The sequence below is a fragment of the Exserohilum turcica genome, assembly GCF_000359705.1.
Source record: "Exserohilum turcica Et28A unplaced genomic scaffold SETTUscaffold_11, whole genome shotgun sequence".
Lineage (NCBI taxonomy): Eukaryota > Fungi > Ascomycota > Dothideomycetes > Pleosporales > Pleosporaceae > Exserohilum > Exserohilum turcicum.
In genome coordinates, this window is record NW_007359926.1 from 949,598 (window position 1) to 961,957 (window position 12,360).

A 12,360-nucleotide genomic window follows, 5' to 3' on the forward strand; every position below is an offset into this window, starting at 1 on the left:
TCAAGCTATATTTGGAATATCATTGTGACAATTTACTGTGTCTAGATTCAAGTTTTCCTCAAGTGCCGCCTGCTATATGCAAACCTGAAGTGCTCAGACGCCTTCAATGCTAATGGAGTCGACTCCAGCGCAACCACCCAATTAGTTTTCCAATTGTCCATGCCTTGGAGACTTGGTAAAGGCTTCCAATATGAAACCCCCGTCCATGTCGCATAACCCTAGCGTGGTATGTGCCCACTGCGAAGAGGGCCGCTTCCCGCGCCAAATCAAGAGTATTGTATGTCTGGAGCCTGAAGCCTCATGCCCAGCACGCGACTTGACATATGAAACGAAGGTACAAAAGAAGCTGCGTGTTGGCTTTGTGTCAACCGGCGGTGCCTTTGAGCACGCTGCAGCACAAGATGAAGACAAAGTCATGGTAAGCCGAATGTAAAATGGTGGTACAAGGTGGGCTTAATCCTTCCAGTCCCAAACTTGCTTCAGGAAGTGCGCCATGTTGACCTTTTTGGATTTCATCTCAACCATCCAGGGATGCTCGAGCATCCGCCAAGGCGTGGCTCTTCGAGGGCACTCTTTCTCAAGACTGTGGGCATGTTGTTAGCACGGGCGAAATCACTGGTAGAATCAACAAGTACGTACCAGCACTCGATAAAGTACTTGAAGTTCTCTGTCCATTTGATGCCGTTTTCAGGCTCGTCTTTTAGCTTGGGAATGGGTTGGCGCACAATGTATGTGAGCAAATCAATCAAGCCGGCGCGGGGGTTCATTTCTGTTCCGTCGGCCGGGAAGGGGAAGCGGTGTTGGGCGACTTCCAGCAGCGTCACGCCTAAGCTCCACACGTCACTCGTGATGGTGTAGCTCTGTCCAGTGATGCGCTCTGGGGCCATGTAGTAGGAGGTTCCGATAAACGTGTTTGCGTCGCCCTTTGTTCCAAACTCGCCAGACACGCCAAAATCACATAGTTTGACCTGGCCGTTTCGGCACAGTAGAATGTTGCTGGGCTTGATGTCTCGGTGGATGATGCGATGAGAGTGGAGGTATGTCAGGCCGTTGAGCACGCCCTCGGCAACCTTGCCAAGCACCTTTTCGCCGGTTCGGCCTCCAAGCTTCTTGACCTCGCGATATACGGCGTCTAGCGACCCACCCTCGCAAAATTCCATGGCAATGCTGATTGTTCCTGTGCTGTCGTCCATGAAGGCGCCATAGTAGCGGCAGATGTGGTCGCTGGCACAGTTCTTGTTGAAGGATAGCTCTCGTACAATTTGCTTCTTGACATCAGGATCGGGGTTCGTCGTGATGATCTGCAAAACAAACGTTAGCGCAGCAAACAGAAAAAAAAAGTACAAGGGGGGAAAAGCAAACCTTGAGGGCAAATGTAGTCTTTCCGCCCTTGAGCATACACTTGGTGACGGCACCTCCGGCACCCTCGCCTAGACTGCCTTTTTCCTCTATCAATCCTTTTGCGCTTGCGGCTCGCCATGCTGCGTCGTCGAGATCGTCCACCTCCAACGGGCGCCCCTTCTCGGCAGCCAGGGCGTCTAGATCGGGTAATGGCTGGCTGCTGTTGGCACGCTCCATGGACGGAGCGCCCTCGCTGCCTCCTTGGGATATGGCCGAAATGGGATCGGTGCCTTTCTGCAGGCCGGGAAAGCCCAATGCTGCGTGGTATGAAGAAGCCGAGCCATTTACAGCCATTTCGCCAAAGCTGCCGGATCTCGAGTGTGCGCTTGCATCGCTCGAGCCGGATGCCGACAGGCCTGTGCCGATTTGCAGCGGGGGGAGGCCGCGCGGGACCTGTCTGCCTTCGTGGGGAGCGTTGTTGGAGCCCATGGGGGTCACGACGCTCAGCTTGGGGGGATGGGGGCGGGCCTGGGCGTTTCCATTGGCGTCATTGGTGACGGGGCGTTGGTTGGGCGAGGGTGGTATCGAGAGGCCGAGCGATGGCGGGCCTCGTCGTCCTGGGCGGGCGCCAGGGATGGGTGGTCGAAGGAGGGGCGCCGGGGCCGACATGTTTGGCTGTGGTTGCGGCGAAGGGCCGGTGTTGGACGACTGCATCTACGTAGTCTTGTGCCGCAGAAGCACGCTTGGCGCTCGGGGTGCCGTATGGCGGCGGGCTCGAGTGGTGAGGGTTTCGATCGGGGCGAGAGCGAAAGCGAGCGTGTGCTGGTGCAGCTGGGGGAGGGTGCAGCCAGCAGGGCGCGGGGCCAGGGACGGAGCTCTCAGCCGGCGTGGGTTTGCGGGAATAACGAGGGGAAGTGGAGGGCAACGGCGGCGGCGGCGGCGGCGGCGGTGGGAGATGAAGGTGGGTTGGGTTGAGGGAGTTCGGTCCCAACAGAATGGGGGTCGCTGCAGTCAGGCCGAGAGGTGGTGGCAGCCGTGTGTTGCGAGGGCGGCAAGAGGGGGGGGGAGGCTCTTGTGAAAAGAGAGTCGAGGGTGGAGGGTGGAGGGGGGAGGTGGAGGGGGGAGGAAGGGCGAGGGCGAGGGCGAGGGTGAGCCAGGGCAGGCGGGTCTAGGCACGAGTGACGTTGGCGGGCCCCAAGTGAGGGAGCGACTGCTGGTGCTGGTGCTTGGTGCTTCTTGCTGCTACCACTACGGCTGCCAGGTGCGGGCGCGCGGCAGGCGGCAGGCGGCAGGCGCGACTGGGCAGGGGCAGGGCCTTCTCTTTTTTTTTTGGCTTGCGCAGGAGGGGCTGCAGGACGGCAGCCCGAGGATACGCACACACAGGCACAGGCACCGACAGGCACACGCAGGCTGCTCGCACGACGGACAGACGTCGGGGCTGCGGGTCGTTTGGGTTTCAAGAGTCGAGCACGAGAGACGAGCGCTGGAGGGGCTCGGGACGCCGACGGTGGCGGAGACGCCTGGCAGGGACAGCGAGGCGCGTGCGCCCAGCCCAGGGCCGCTAGACGGATTGGGAAAGGCCGGGAGGCAGCGTCGACGCCTTGATTGGACGCGTGTGCACACAGTAAAAGCAGACGCACGGCGAGCGAGGCGCGAGAGAGGCGCGAGGGAACGAGTGGAAGAGCAGCAGGAGAGCGAGCGCGAGCGACGCAGAGACGGCTGGCAACTGAGAAGAGTGCATGTGTTTCCGCAGGCGCTGAGAGTGCAGGCCGCCCGCCTTTATCACCCGCGCCCGACGTGGTTTCATCTTGGGCGGGCGCTGGCCACGGCCCTCATTCGAGCGTGCTACATGGTCCTAGTCGAGGCACGGTTTGGCCTCCGCGTCTACGAGAGCCCGTTGGCGCCCACCTGCCCTTGGCCGCCGAAGGAGCTCGTTTCGCCTGCAGCCAGTGGGCGCCGCCCGCCGACTTCTAAATACACATACACACGCACCCCCTCGCCAAAAACCCACGACTTCGGCCTGCCGCCCTCGACGTCGCTGCTCCCGCCCGCGCCGTGGCTGACGTTGGACCGCTCTGTTGGCTCAACCATCGGACCGCCGCCGCCACCACGTCCACCAACATGTCCATGGCCCTTTTTCCATGCTGCAAGCTGTACACCTACAAGTCCACAGCGCCAGCCCGCGCCCCCTGCCCCCGACCCTCGGCCCAGACGTGCAGTACCCCAGCTTCCTGCTCGCCTTGGCTTCCCCATGGCCATGCCTATGCTGCACCACCACCACCACTCTGCCATCGCGGGCCCAAAAATCCCACAATCGCAAAACACCACGCCAATCGCACACACCGTGTCCTCGCAACGCCTCCCCCCCGCGCCCGCCGCCCTGGCGATAGCTGCCACCGGCAATGGAGAGGCCCGCTCATGTGCCCACGTCCAAGCACAAGTGCACACGCCGGGGTCTGGCAGAGCCCCGCTGCATGAAGAGCTAACAATAGCAACACGACCTACCGTCCCGTCCAAGTGCTCACACTCACGCTCACGACTTGTTCACCGTCGTCGTCATGACGCACCAAGCTCCCTCTCCCTCGTCCAACCAGGCTGTGCACCTGTTCAAGAATAGATTTCTTCCCCAATAATGCCCCCAATCGCAACACCTTTTCTGCTCGACCACCTGCACCATCAACCTGCCACACTAATGCCTCATGCCACCTCGCCCGCACCAACACCACCTCAACCTTATCCATCGCCGCATCCGACCACCGCCGAACCTTGACCCGTCAGACTGTGCACACGCCAAACCAAGCTGATTGTCTACACTAATAACACAACCCGAACCGCAAACTACCCTCCTCATATACCCCACCACCACTACTCTTACCACCCCCCTCTCATTCTGCAACCTCTGTTGCACCATCGAGCCCCTCCCCACCCTCTGCACCACCCCTCTCCCGTCCAACCCCCATTTCTGCCTGTTGTCTTTCCTTGACCTTTTTCGGCTTCTTCGCGCTCACCGGCCCATCGGCACTCCTATCTTTCCACTGCATCTCTCATCAGCTTTTTTTTTCCCCCACTGACACCATAGTATCCCCCATCTCCATCGCCCTTTTCACCAAAGCGAAGAAGAAGAGAAGAAGAAAAAAACATACCATGCCACCATATCGATAGTACGGATATTCATCCTTCAATCCCTTTGCATCTTCGACCCCTCCTGAAACCGCCTTCCAGCATGCCCCAGGACACACAAAATGCCATTTCCCTGTCGCGTCCACTTGGCATCGCACCAGCACGCCACGCGCCGTGTTGCAGAGAGTGCAGCATTTTGTCATTCTCAATGACGAGTAGCTTGGCAATACAAATGTCTTTGTATACAAGATGGTTGCCCACGTAAGTATTACAGTCTTGGTGGGTTGCAAACATCAACCCAAATCATGTTGATCCACCACCCAAAAGTCATGACATCATGCCGCCTTTGTCCCATCGCCCTGTTTTAGCAACGCTACTTTGCATCTGCAAAACGACGTAACCTGACCACGATTTATTTTTGACATTGCAATGCTTGAACAAGACTAGTTTATCGTTTTTTTTGGAAATTAACCGGGAAATAATAACATTATACTACAAGTTTAAACTCAACCATCTTGGTTCTAAGAAAGAAAGAAAGAATAAATGGGTTTCTCTTTGCGCATTTGGCTTTGAAATACTAGATAGAGATGCTAAGTAGGAGATTTACACCAAATACATGTACTCTCTCTTTATGTCTCTCTCTTTCTCTCTCTTTCTCTCTCTTTCTCTCTCTTTCTCTCCCTCTCCTCTATTCTTCCTGCTTCCACTCCCCTTCCTACTGCAACACTGCACATCTAACCAACACTTGATACAACTTACTCCTTCTTCTTCTTCTTCTTCTTCTTCTTCTTCTTCTTCTTCTTCTTCTTCTTCTTCTTCTTCTATGAATTCTCCATACTCTTTCCTGTACGGTAATGCTGCAATAGCTATCTCGATCAAGGAAAGTAACGCAATAGCAAAAACCTTGATTAGCCAAGGTCTAGATAAAACTCGTCAAGGAGCTTCAAGTATTGTATTATTCATTAGTAAGTGAATTGGCCTTTCAAACACTCGCACTTCGTACTCAGTTTGCTCACCCTCATCTTCATCAGTACCAACCAGAAACGAAATCCCTAGGCATTGAGTGATGCATGCCAGCTCTACCTTGTGCTTCGAGATATGCTGTTGGTATTGCCAAGCTGGGATAGCTACTCGTCGATTTTATCCTGATGCTCGGTACATCATTGTGCTGGTTATCTTATTTCCGTGTGCGTGAGATCCATAGATTTCCGGTTCAGTGTTTCTCTGCATGAATTGCAACTTGGCAAGCTCGCGGTATTGGCAACTAAGAAGTGCTTACCCATTGGCAAGAAACAACGCCCTGCAAGAAGACTCTTGGACTTCTCGAGACTTTCCAGGGGTTTGCGAGTGATGTGCCCACCCCGCACATATTTCACCCAGCCCAGGTTTTCTCTGGGCATTTGCACTTTCCAATAGACCCTGTCTCGGATACTGCACTCCTGTGCTTTCGTTTGCATATGCTGTCTAGTAGTCCCTGTGTCGTCTCAGTGACAGCGACTTTTTGACAACCCTACACATTCGATCCATCTCTTTGGGTACTCCAGTAACATTACGTAGCAAGTCGTGAACATTGCGGCTTGTTCGTATGGTATCATCAGCGACACTGACATTGCAAAGACACTAATGGCTAGCTCAAGACACACGGAGATGCTAATAATGTCGAAACCGTGAAGGCGGTAACTGCGTTAGTCTCATTGAATACCCGACGCGTCGGAAGAACCATGTTGAACCGGACAATAAATTGAGACATCTCTGCCATCAGGTCCGATCCAACGTTGGTAGCTGATCAGGGTGGTGCATGTTCAGTTTATCAACCATATGCAGCCCACCATATCAATAGCATTACCCAACATGCGCATTAGACATAGCACGCAGTAGCTGAAGTTGTCAAAGAATGGTGGGTGAAAGCCGAGGAGTAGTAAAACAAACAAACATGCTGACCACAACATGGCTGTCGCAATAACATAGCGATTGACGTCGTAGCCAGATGTCCTGCAAATCCAACAGGCGACGCTGAAAAGAATGTGATGATACCCGATTGCTGGCTGCGCTCAATTGTGGTGGGCTAAAGGTGGCGGAGGCAAAGACTTGTTCACCAAGTCCATGCAACCCCTTTCGTCGGCTGCCTCGGAACTCTGCCTGCCACACCAACTTTCGCATGAAGTACTACCTCTCTGAGTTAGCTGTTGTGCTCAAGCAGGCTAGTACCTGCCAAGGATCACGTCAGGACAGTGAGCAGGGCCAAGCAGGCGGAGCTGACAGCCCAAGTGTTTTCTCGCAAGCCATACCCAAATACCTGTTGTTTCGCGTCCCACAACCATTCGCCCCTGGACAGATAAGAACCAACGGCACAAATTGAGTTTGAAAGAAGATGAAAAAAAATGACGAGAGTGGCTGTAGATGTGAAGAGCTACAGTACAAGCGGCTTCCAACGGTGCGCCAACTTGCCAGTTTGTCCCCCGGCCCGCACCGCTTGTCAGGCCCACTTCCCCAACATTCCCCGCTGCAACTTGGCCGTTTCAGCCCAAGCGAGAAAAACCCATCGACGATGCTGGTACCTGGAATTCCCGGCAGTCTGCCAAACCCCCCCCCCGGTTCCGGGTCTAGAATATGAACAGACGTGACGATCCCAATGTCAGGCCCATGCAATCACCAACAGGCTCTCATTGCCGTTCGTGTCTAAACGGGGGATCTTCAGGGACCGTCATAACATGCTGCCTAACTCGTTCACTGATCTACAGATCTCACGCAGGCATCGTACGCAAGTACGTAAAACATGACTTTTTTGTTTTTTTTTGCATGTCTATTTCCAGGCAACGGGATTTTGTGCTTGGATTGATGTGGCAAAAGGACCGACATGACCGTTGTAAATCTCAATCTGGAAAGCTCCACACACCCGACATGACTCAAAGCAGTCGTACCATGTGTCCAATGATGCTGTTTTCTCTTCTGCGACCGTGTGTTGGGGCACTGCAGCAAATACGTAAGTCGTTGACGTTTTTACTTTCAACCCCTCAACCCCCCCCCCCCTATTCATCGACGACGACGCATCTTCGTGTTAAGATTTGGCAAGCATGGGCCGAGTGGAGTTTTTTTTCATGGTGACCGGCAGTTCCGAAAGGCATACCATGTCAGTGGCATGTCATGTTCACTTTATATTGTGGGTCATTACTAAATTGTAATCTACGCATAGTAGATGAGCCAAAGCACGTTCACGGCTGTTGATATGCTCTGTGAATCACAATTTGAAGAATCCACGACTACAGTCGTTATGAAGCGCATAGTGGAGTCGTAATCAGGATATAATCATTCACAGGCGTGATGAACAAGTTGGTGCAAAAGAAGATCAAAGGATTGCAATAGGGGAAGTGAGTGTTCAGTGTGGTGACTGGAAATGAAATTGACAAGTATTACATTGACTATATCTTGGAACCATAACATTTTCGCCTCTTCCCGACCGGCAAGACAGTCCATGCTCGTTGAAATCTACGTTTCCATGACTGAATTTCCTTACTCGTCGCAGTCCTCGGCAGCTCCGCCCTTTCCATTGCCAGAGCCGGAGCCGGAGCCGGAGCCGGAGCCGGAGCCCGATCCGCTGCCAGAGCCAGAGCCAGAGCCGGAGCCAGAACCACTGCCAGAGCCGGAGCCAGAGCCGGAGCCAGAGCCGGAGCCGGAGCCCGATCCACTGCCAGAGCCAGAGCCGGTGCCAGAGCCCTTGATGGTATCATCACCACCAGTTGGGTAACCAGCGCCAGATCCACCGCCGTATCCCTTGTCACCACTGCCAGATCCACCGCCGTATCCCTTGTCACCACTGCCAGATCCATCGCCAGATCCCTTGTCACCACCACCGGTAGTACCAGAACCAGAGCCACCAGTGCCGGAGCCACCAGTAGTACCAGAGCCGGAGCCACCAGTAGTACCGGAGCCGGAGCCACCAGAACCGGAGCCATTGCCAGATCCACTGCCGGAGCCATTGCCATTGCCATCACCACCAGCGCCAGAGCCGGATCCACCCGCGCTTGGGCTAACATCCTGGCACAGAATATCCTGACCAGCAATTGGGAGAACACAGCACTTGGCCTGCTGACCAGAGGTAGCACACCCAGCCTTGAAATCGTTCACATCAGTGGGAGCGGTGTAAGCTAGAACATGGTTAGTATGACTGAACATTCGTCCAAGAGGTAAGCTAAGGAAGACGTACGGGCGTAGCAGTTCAAAGCAGCAACACCAAGAATGTCAGTGGCACAGCACTGAGGGGTGCTGTAGAGTCCGCTGGGGCAGACGGTGGAATCTCCTCCATAGCCGGAGAGGAGGGGAGCAGCAAAGGCTCCTGAGGCAAAGGCAACGGCGGCGTAGCTGTAACGCATTTTGATTATAGTTGGTATGTTATTTGTTGGTATTGACGTTGGAGTCGTCGAAGGAGAAGTTTGTATTAAGTGAGTGTGATTAATTAGATAACGAGTGTGTATGAGGTAAGTGAGTGAATGTTGAGAGAGAGTGATGCGTTGGTGATCGACTTTGAAACGGCCACTGATGCCTCTCTTTATACCTTCTTGCTCGACGGATAACTCCACCGCGCCCTCAGTGAAGTGAGCACCCCGCCGAGAATTTCCCGGCCGTCTGTCCGACTTACGCATCTTCTTCGTACGTTTAATTGCACGGCCATGCCTTAGTCCCCGGAGCATTCTAGATGTCAGAAGTCACGCTCATGCAACAGTCTAGATGCTGCATGCCAATGTTGCGGCTTCCTAGTGGTTCCGCATCCTCGCGTAGCGAACTAGTCCATGACTCTTGCAGAGGAATAGCACGATTTTTGCGGTTTATTCAGTCCCATGAACGAGGCACCGACTTGGTTGCCGAATGAATGGCGGTGGACACTCGAGCTGCTGAGTGCACGATGCCTCGTTGTGCTGTACAATTTGCAGATGTGATGCACGCACAACCTCCTCGGCCATCTCGAATTCGTCGTCGACAGTGTCGATCCAACGTATCCGTGAATAGAAATAAGACATGAAGTCGCCCAGAGAGTTGGATCCGCGTCAGGAGATGACGTATATACGATACTTCTTCCAAACAAACTTCGCGTCCTCCGATGCAAACAGGCTACAAAATGTGTAGATCAGACGTGCGTAAGCTGCAGACAAAGGTAAAGAAAGAAGAGTGGCTGTGCGTCTGCTATCCAATGGCTGTATCGTACAACCGCATGAGCAGACTATCTGCAAAGGGATTCCCAGTCGGCCCGGTCATACCATGCCTCCTGAAAGTAAGAGCGCGAATCGGGACGAGCGGGTAAGCGAAGCTGGATGAGGTCCAAATCCAGGAACGCCCCAGCAACTGCATCTGCGATGATCCCTGCAAGGAACGATGTGGATGTACTAAGAGAGCACATGTTTCGTAGTCTAGTGTCTAGTGTGGTTGTCTGCTTCGCCACAGCTGCGGAGATTCAGTCCTCGTATGAGAGTGACGGGGCTAACCAGACGTCGTATGGCCATGTCGCTATAGCGCTCTGGCGCCTGACAAACACGAGTTTGTTGAACCCTTCACCACGGTATTAGCCATGGCCATTTCTGCCTGGAACTTTGGGAAAATCAAGGGGATTTACCGGCCGGGGATGCACAGGCACAGGAGCTGGGGCCACTGGCTTGATGGATATGCCATTACCGCGGAGACGGGTATGCAACACACCGGACACATCCCAAAATAGGCAATTGACAAAAGACAAGACAGAATGAATGCACATAGCGTTTGTGATACCCCGCACAGAATGGCATTGCCCAGAGTAATATTTATGCAGGGGCGAGGTTGACATGCAGGGAGCTGCAGTTCATTGTCGCGTGAGACAAAACGGTCCCTTGTTTACTAGCGCCTTGTGTCCATCAGCAACAAGCATGTCCAACCCCAATGAGTGGATTGCGGGCATAGTGTCAGGATTGCTATTGGCAGGTTGCCATTGCATACACCATGCAGAGTCTGTTTAATTACACTTCATGTCTGGAGCCCAACTTGGTGGAATCACGCAGTTCTCCTTACTCAAGACCATCAAAAGTGGTGGCAAGAGCTTGCGGCTGTGCTGCAGATGAGAGTTTAACCCCCATTCATGAAGCATCATGAGGTCCGGCGGCTCCGTAACCTGCTGACCACGGCGCCGGCTACCAGTAGACCCGCTAATACTCCACTCTGCGCCGGAGCGAACATAGCAGATCGTATAATCACCAAGGTCCCGACGATGACAAAAGTGATTGGCAGAACTATGGCGGGACGATAGGGCCGCTCAAGCTGCGGATCTCGGCGACGCAGGATGAGCAGCCCTACGACGGTACTAACATAGAAGACCCACTCAGCCATGCCAACAAATGTCAGCAACGCCCGGAAACTGCCTGTTAGTATGTAGATCAAAGTGACTACCAGGGCCAGAACATTGGCATAGCTGTATTGTGTCAGCAAATTTCGGAATGGATGAATTGCCGGGACATCTTACACTGGAGCATCCAACCTGGAAGACCAGGTGCCATCAGGGTCGGCTCTTTGCCTTAGTGGCATGCCCCTTTGACTGAAGAATGCCGGAAGGTAATGCCGCTGCGACGCAGCAATAGTCAATCTTCCCACTGAAAACACATTGCTGGTGATTGAGCCGGCGCAGGAAACAGCGACAAGAATGGTGATGACAATGCCGGCAGGTCTTCCGAACAGAGCAGTGCCAGCAGCAACAGCGACGGCGTTGTTGCTGCTCACCTTGTCCCACGGCACAAGGATGTAGTAGGCAATGTTGACCAGTTCAAAAGACGCGAGGACTACAACCATAGCAGCCTTGATGGCTTTTGGAAGGGCATGTCCAGGATCGCGAATCTCGCTCGCCACCATATTGGCCTGGGCGATGTTAGTCAATCAAATTGGCCTGCAGCCCATGTAAACTTACATTGTCCCACCCATCGTAAGCCCATAGTCCACCATAAATAGCCGCGCAATAATGTCCATAGCGATCCCAAGTGCCCATGGATACCCAATCGAGAGTTTGGCCGTCAGAGATGGTCGGCCTTGAGCTGAACCAGTTCTTGGAATACCAGTCGCTGGATCCAGCGAGATGAGATGCCGGGTTCACCATGTGGGCAATCACAGCAATCACTCCACCCAGAACGACCAAACTGACCGTAGATAATTTGAATACGGTAAATGATTCACTCAACCTCAGGGTGAATTTGGTGTTGATTGAGTTGAGCAACACCATTGCCAAAAATACAACGGTAGCAATAAGCTTGAGTATACTGGCGGGTGGCAAGTTTCCCGAGTCTGTTACAACTGAGCCGACAGACTCGGCGATGACGATGCTTTGGATGGCCATGGACGAGGGCTTAACGCCGAGAATGTAGACCCAGGCCATAAGGAATGCGGCGGTATCGCCATAGACGTGTCGCAGATATTCCTGCATTCCGCCATTCAGTGGCAGTGCAGCCCCTAATTCTGCAAAGGATGCAGCTCCTGCCCATGATAACAGCCCACCAAGAACCCAGACGAGGAGGGCAGCACCAGGCGAAGGTACGTTGCTGTCGACCTGGGCCGGCGACGCGAAAATGCCCGAACCTATTTGAAGGGTGACGAGGACGGCAAATGCGTGGCGAGTAGTGAGCTGTTTTGGCACTTGCTGCTCTGCTCGTGGGGTGGCAGGGCTCTCGTCTTGCTGTGCAAGTAACGGATCAGACTCAGTGGCGTCCGGCTTAGGCGGCTCCTCTCCAAGGCGATGGGTCCCGTGCGTGTCGTCCATTATGAGGTTTCCCGCTGCTGAAGTCGGAGGAGTTCCTAGAATGTAGCGCGTGCGCCCCGCCAAACGACCTGGCGTTGTATCTCTCCGAAGGTCTGAAGATGTCTTGTGACCAGCATTTAATCACCTATCTTCAGGGT

The 12,360-nt window shown here is 54.0% G+C and overlaps 5 protein-coding genes across 5 annotated transcripts; 1 reads left to right on the forward strand and 4 right to left on the reverse strand.

Moving 5' to 3' along the window:
* Positions 1-27: 27 nt before the first annotated feature.
* Positions 28-2,406, reverse strand: SETTUDRAFT_167167 (uncharacterized protein). Its single transcript, XM_008023948.1, has 3 exons — positions 1,363-2,406; positions 640-1,301; positions 28-583 (listed from the first exon to the last, which is right to left on the reverse strand). Exons 1-3 carry the CDS (start codon positions 2,053-2,055, stop codon positions 454-456), a joined length of 1,485 nt encoding a protein of 494 aa, XP_008022139.1. The 5' UTR covers positions 2,056-2,406; the 3' UTR covers positions 28-453.
* A 784-nt stretch (positions 2,407-3,190) lies between these two features.
* On the forward strand, positions 3,191-3,958 carry SETTUDRAFT_36905 (uncharacterized protein; the record flags this gene model as incomplete). Its single annotated transcript, XM_008023697.1, has 1 exon — positions 3,191-3,958. The coding sequence occupies one exon, from the start codon at positions 3,191-3,193 to the stop codon at positions 3,956-3,958; it is 768 nt and encodes a 255-aa protein (XP_008021888.1).
* Positions 3,959-4,226: 268 nt separating this feature from the next.
* SETTUDRAFT_103562 (uncharacterized protein) lies at positions 4,227-4,664 on the reverse strand (the record flags this gene model as incomplete). The annotated part of the gene is made up of 2 exons (XM_008023949.1): positions 4,227-4,376; positions 4,485-4,664. 2 exons carry the CDS (start codon positions 4,662-4,664, stop codon positions 4,227-4,229), a joined length of 330 nt encoding a protein of 109 aa, XP_008022140.1.
* Positions 4,665-8,478: 3,814 nt separating this feature from the next.
* SETTUDRAFT_60640 (uncharacterized protein) lies at positions 8,479-8,810 on the reverse strand (the record flags this gene model as incomplete). The annotated part of the gene is made up of 2 exons (XM_008023748.1): positions 8,479-8,606; positions 8,666-8,810. Coding segments are annotated over 2 exons (273 nt in total), but the record flags the coding sequence as incomplete, so codon positions are not given.
* A 1,682-nt stretch (positions 8,811-10,492) lies between these two features.
* On the reverse strand, positions 10,493-12,223 carry SETTUDRAFT_145933 (uncharacterized protein; the record flags this gene model as incomplete). Its single annotated transcript, XM_008023950.1, has 3 exons — positions 10,493-10,891; positions 10,943-11,331; positions 11,381-12,223. The coding sequence occupies 3 exons, from the start codon at positions 12,221-12,223 to the stop codon at positions 10,570-10,572; spliced, it is 1,554 nt and encodes a 517-aa protein (XP_008022141.1). The 3' UTR covers positions 10,493-10,569.
* Positions 12,224-12,360: the final 137 nt, after the last annotated feature.

Bases quoted from the DNA above. Each gene is read 5' to 3' on its own strand.
- SETTUDRAFT_167167 (XM_008023948.1), bottom strand. From the start codon at position 2,055: ATGCAGTCGTCCAACACCGGCCCTTCGCCGCAACCACAGCCAAACATG. The intron at 1,302-1,362 runs GTTTGCTTTTCC...TTTGTTTTGCAG, and splicing joins AGACTACATTTGCCCTCAAG to ATCATCACGACGAACCCCGA. The intron at 584-639 runs GTACGTACTTGT...ACATGCCCACAG, and splicing joins AAGTACTTTATCGAGTGCTG to TCTTGAGAAAGAGTGCCCTC.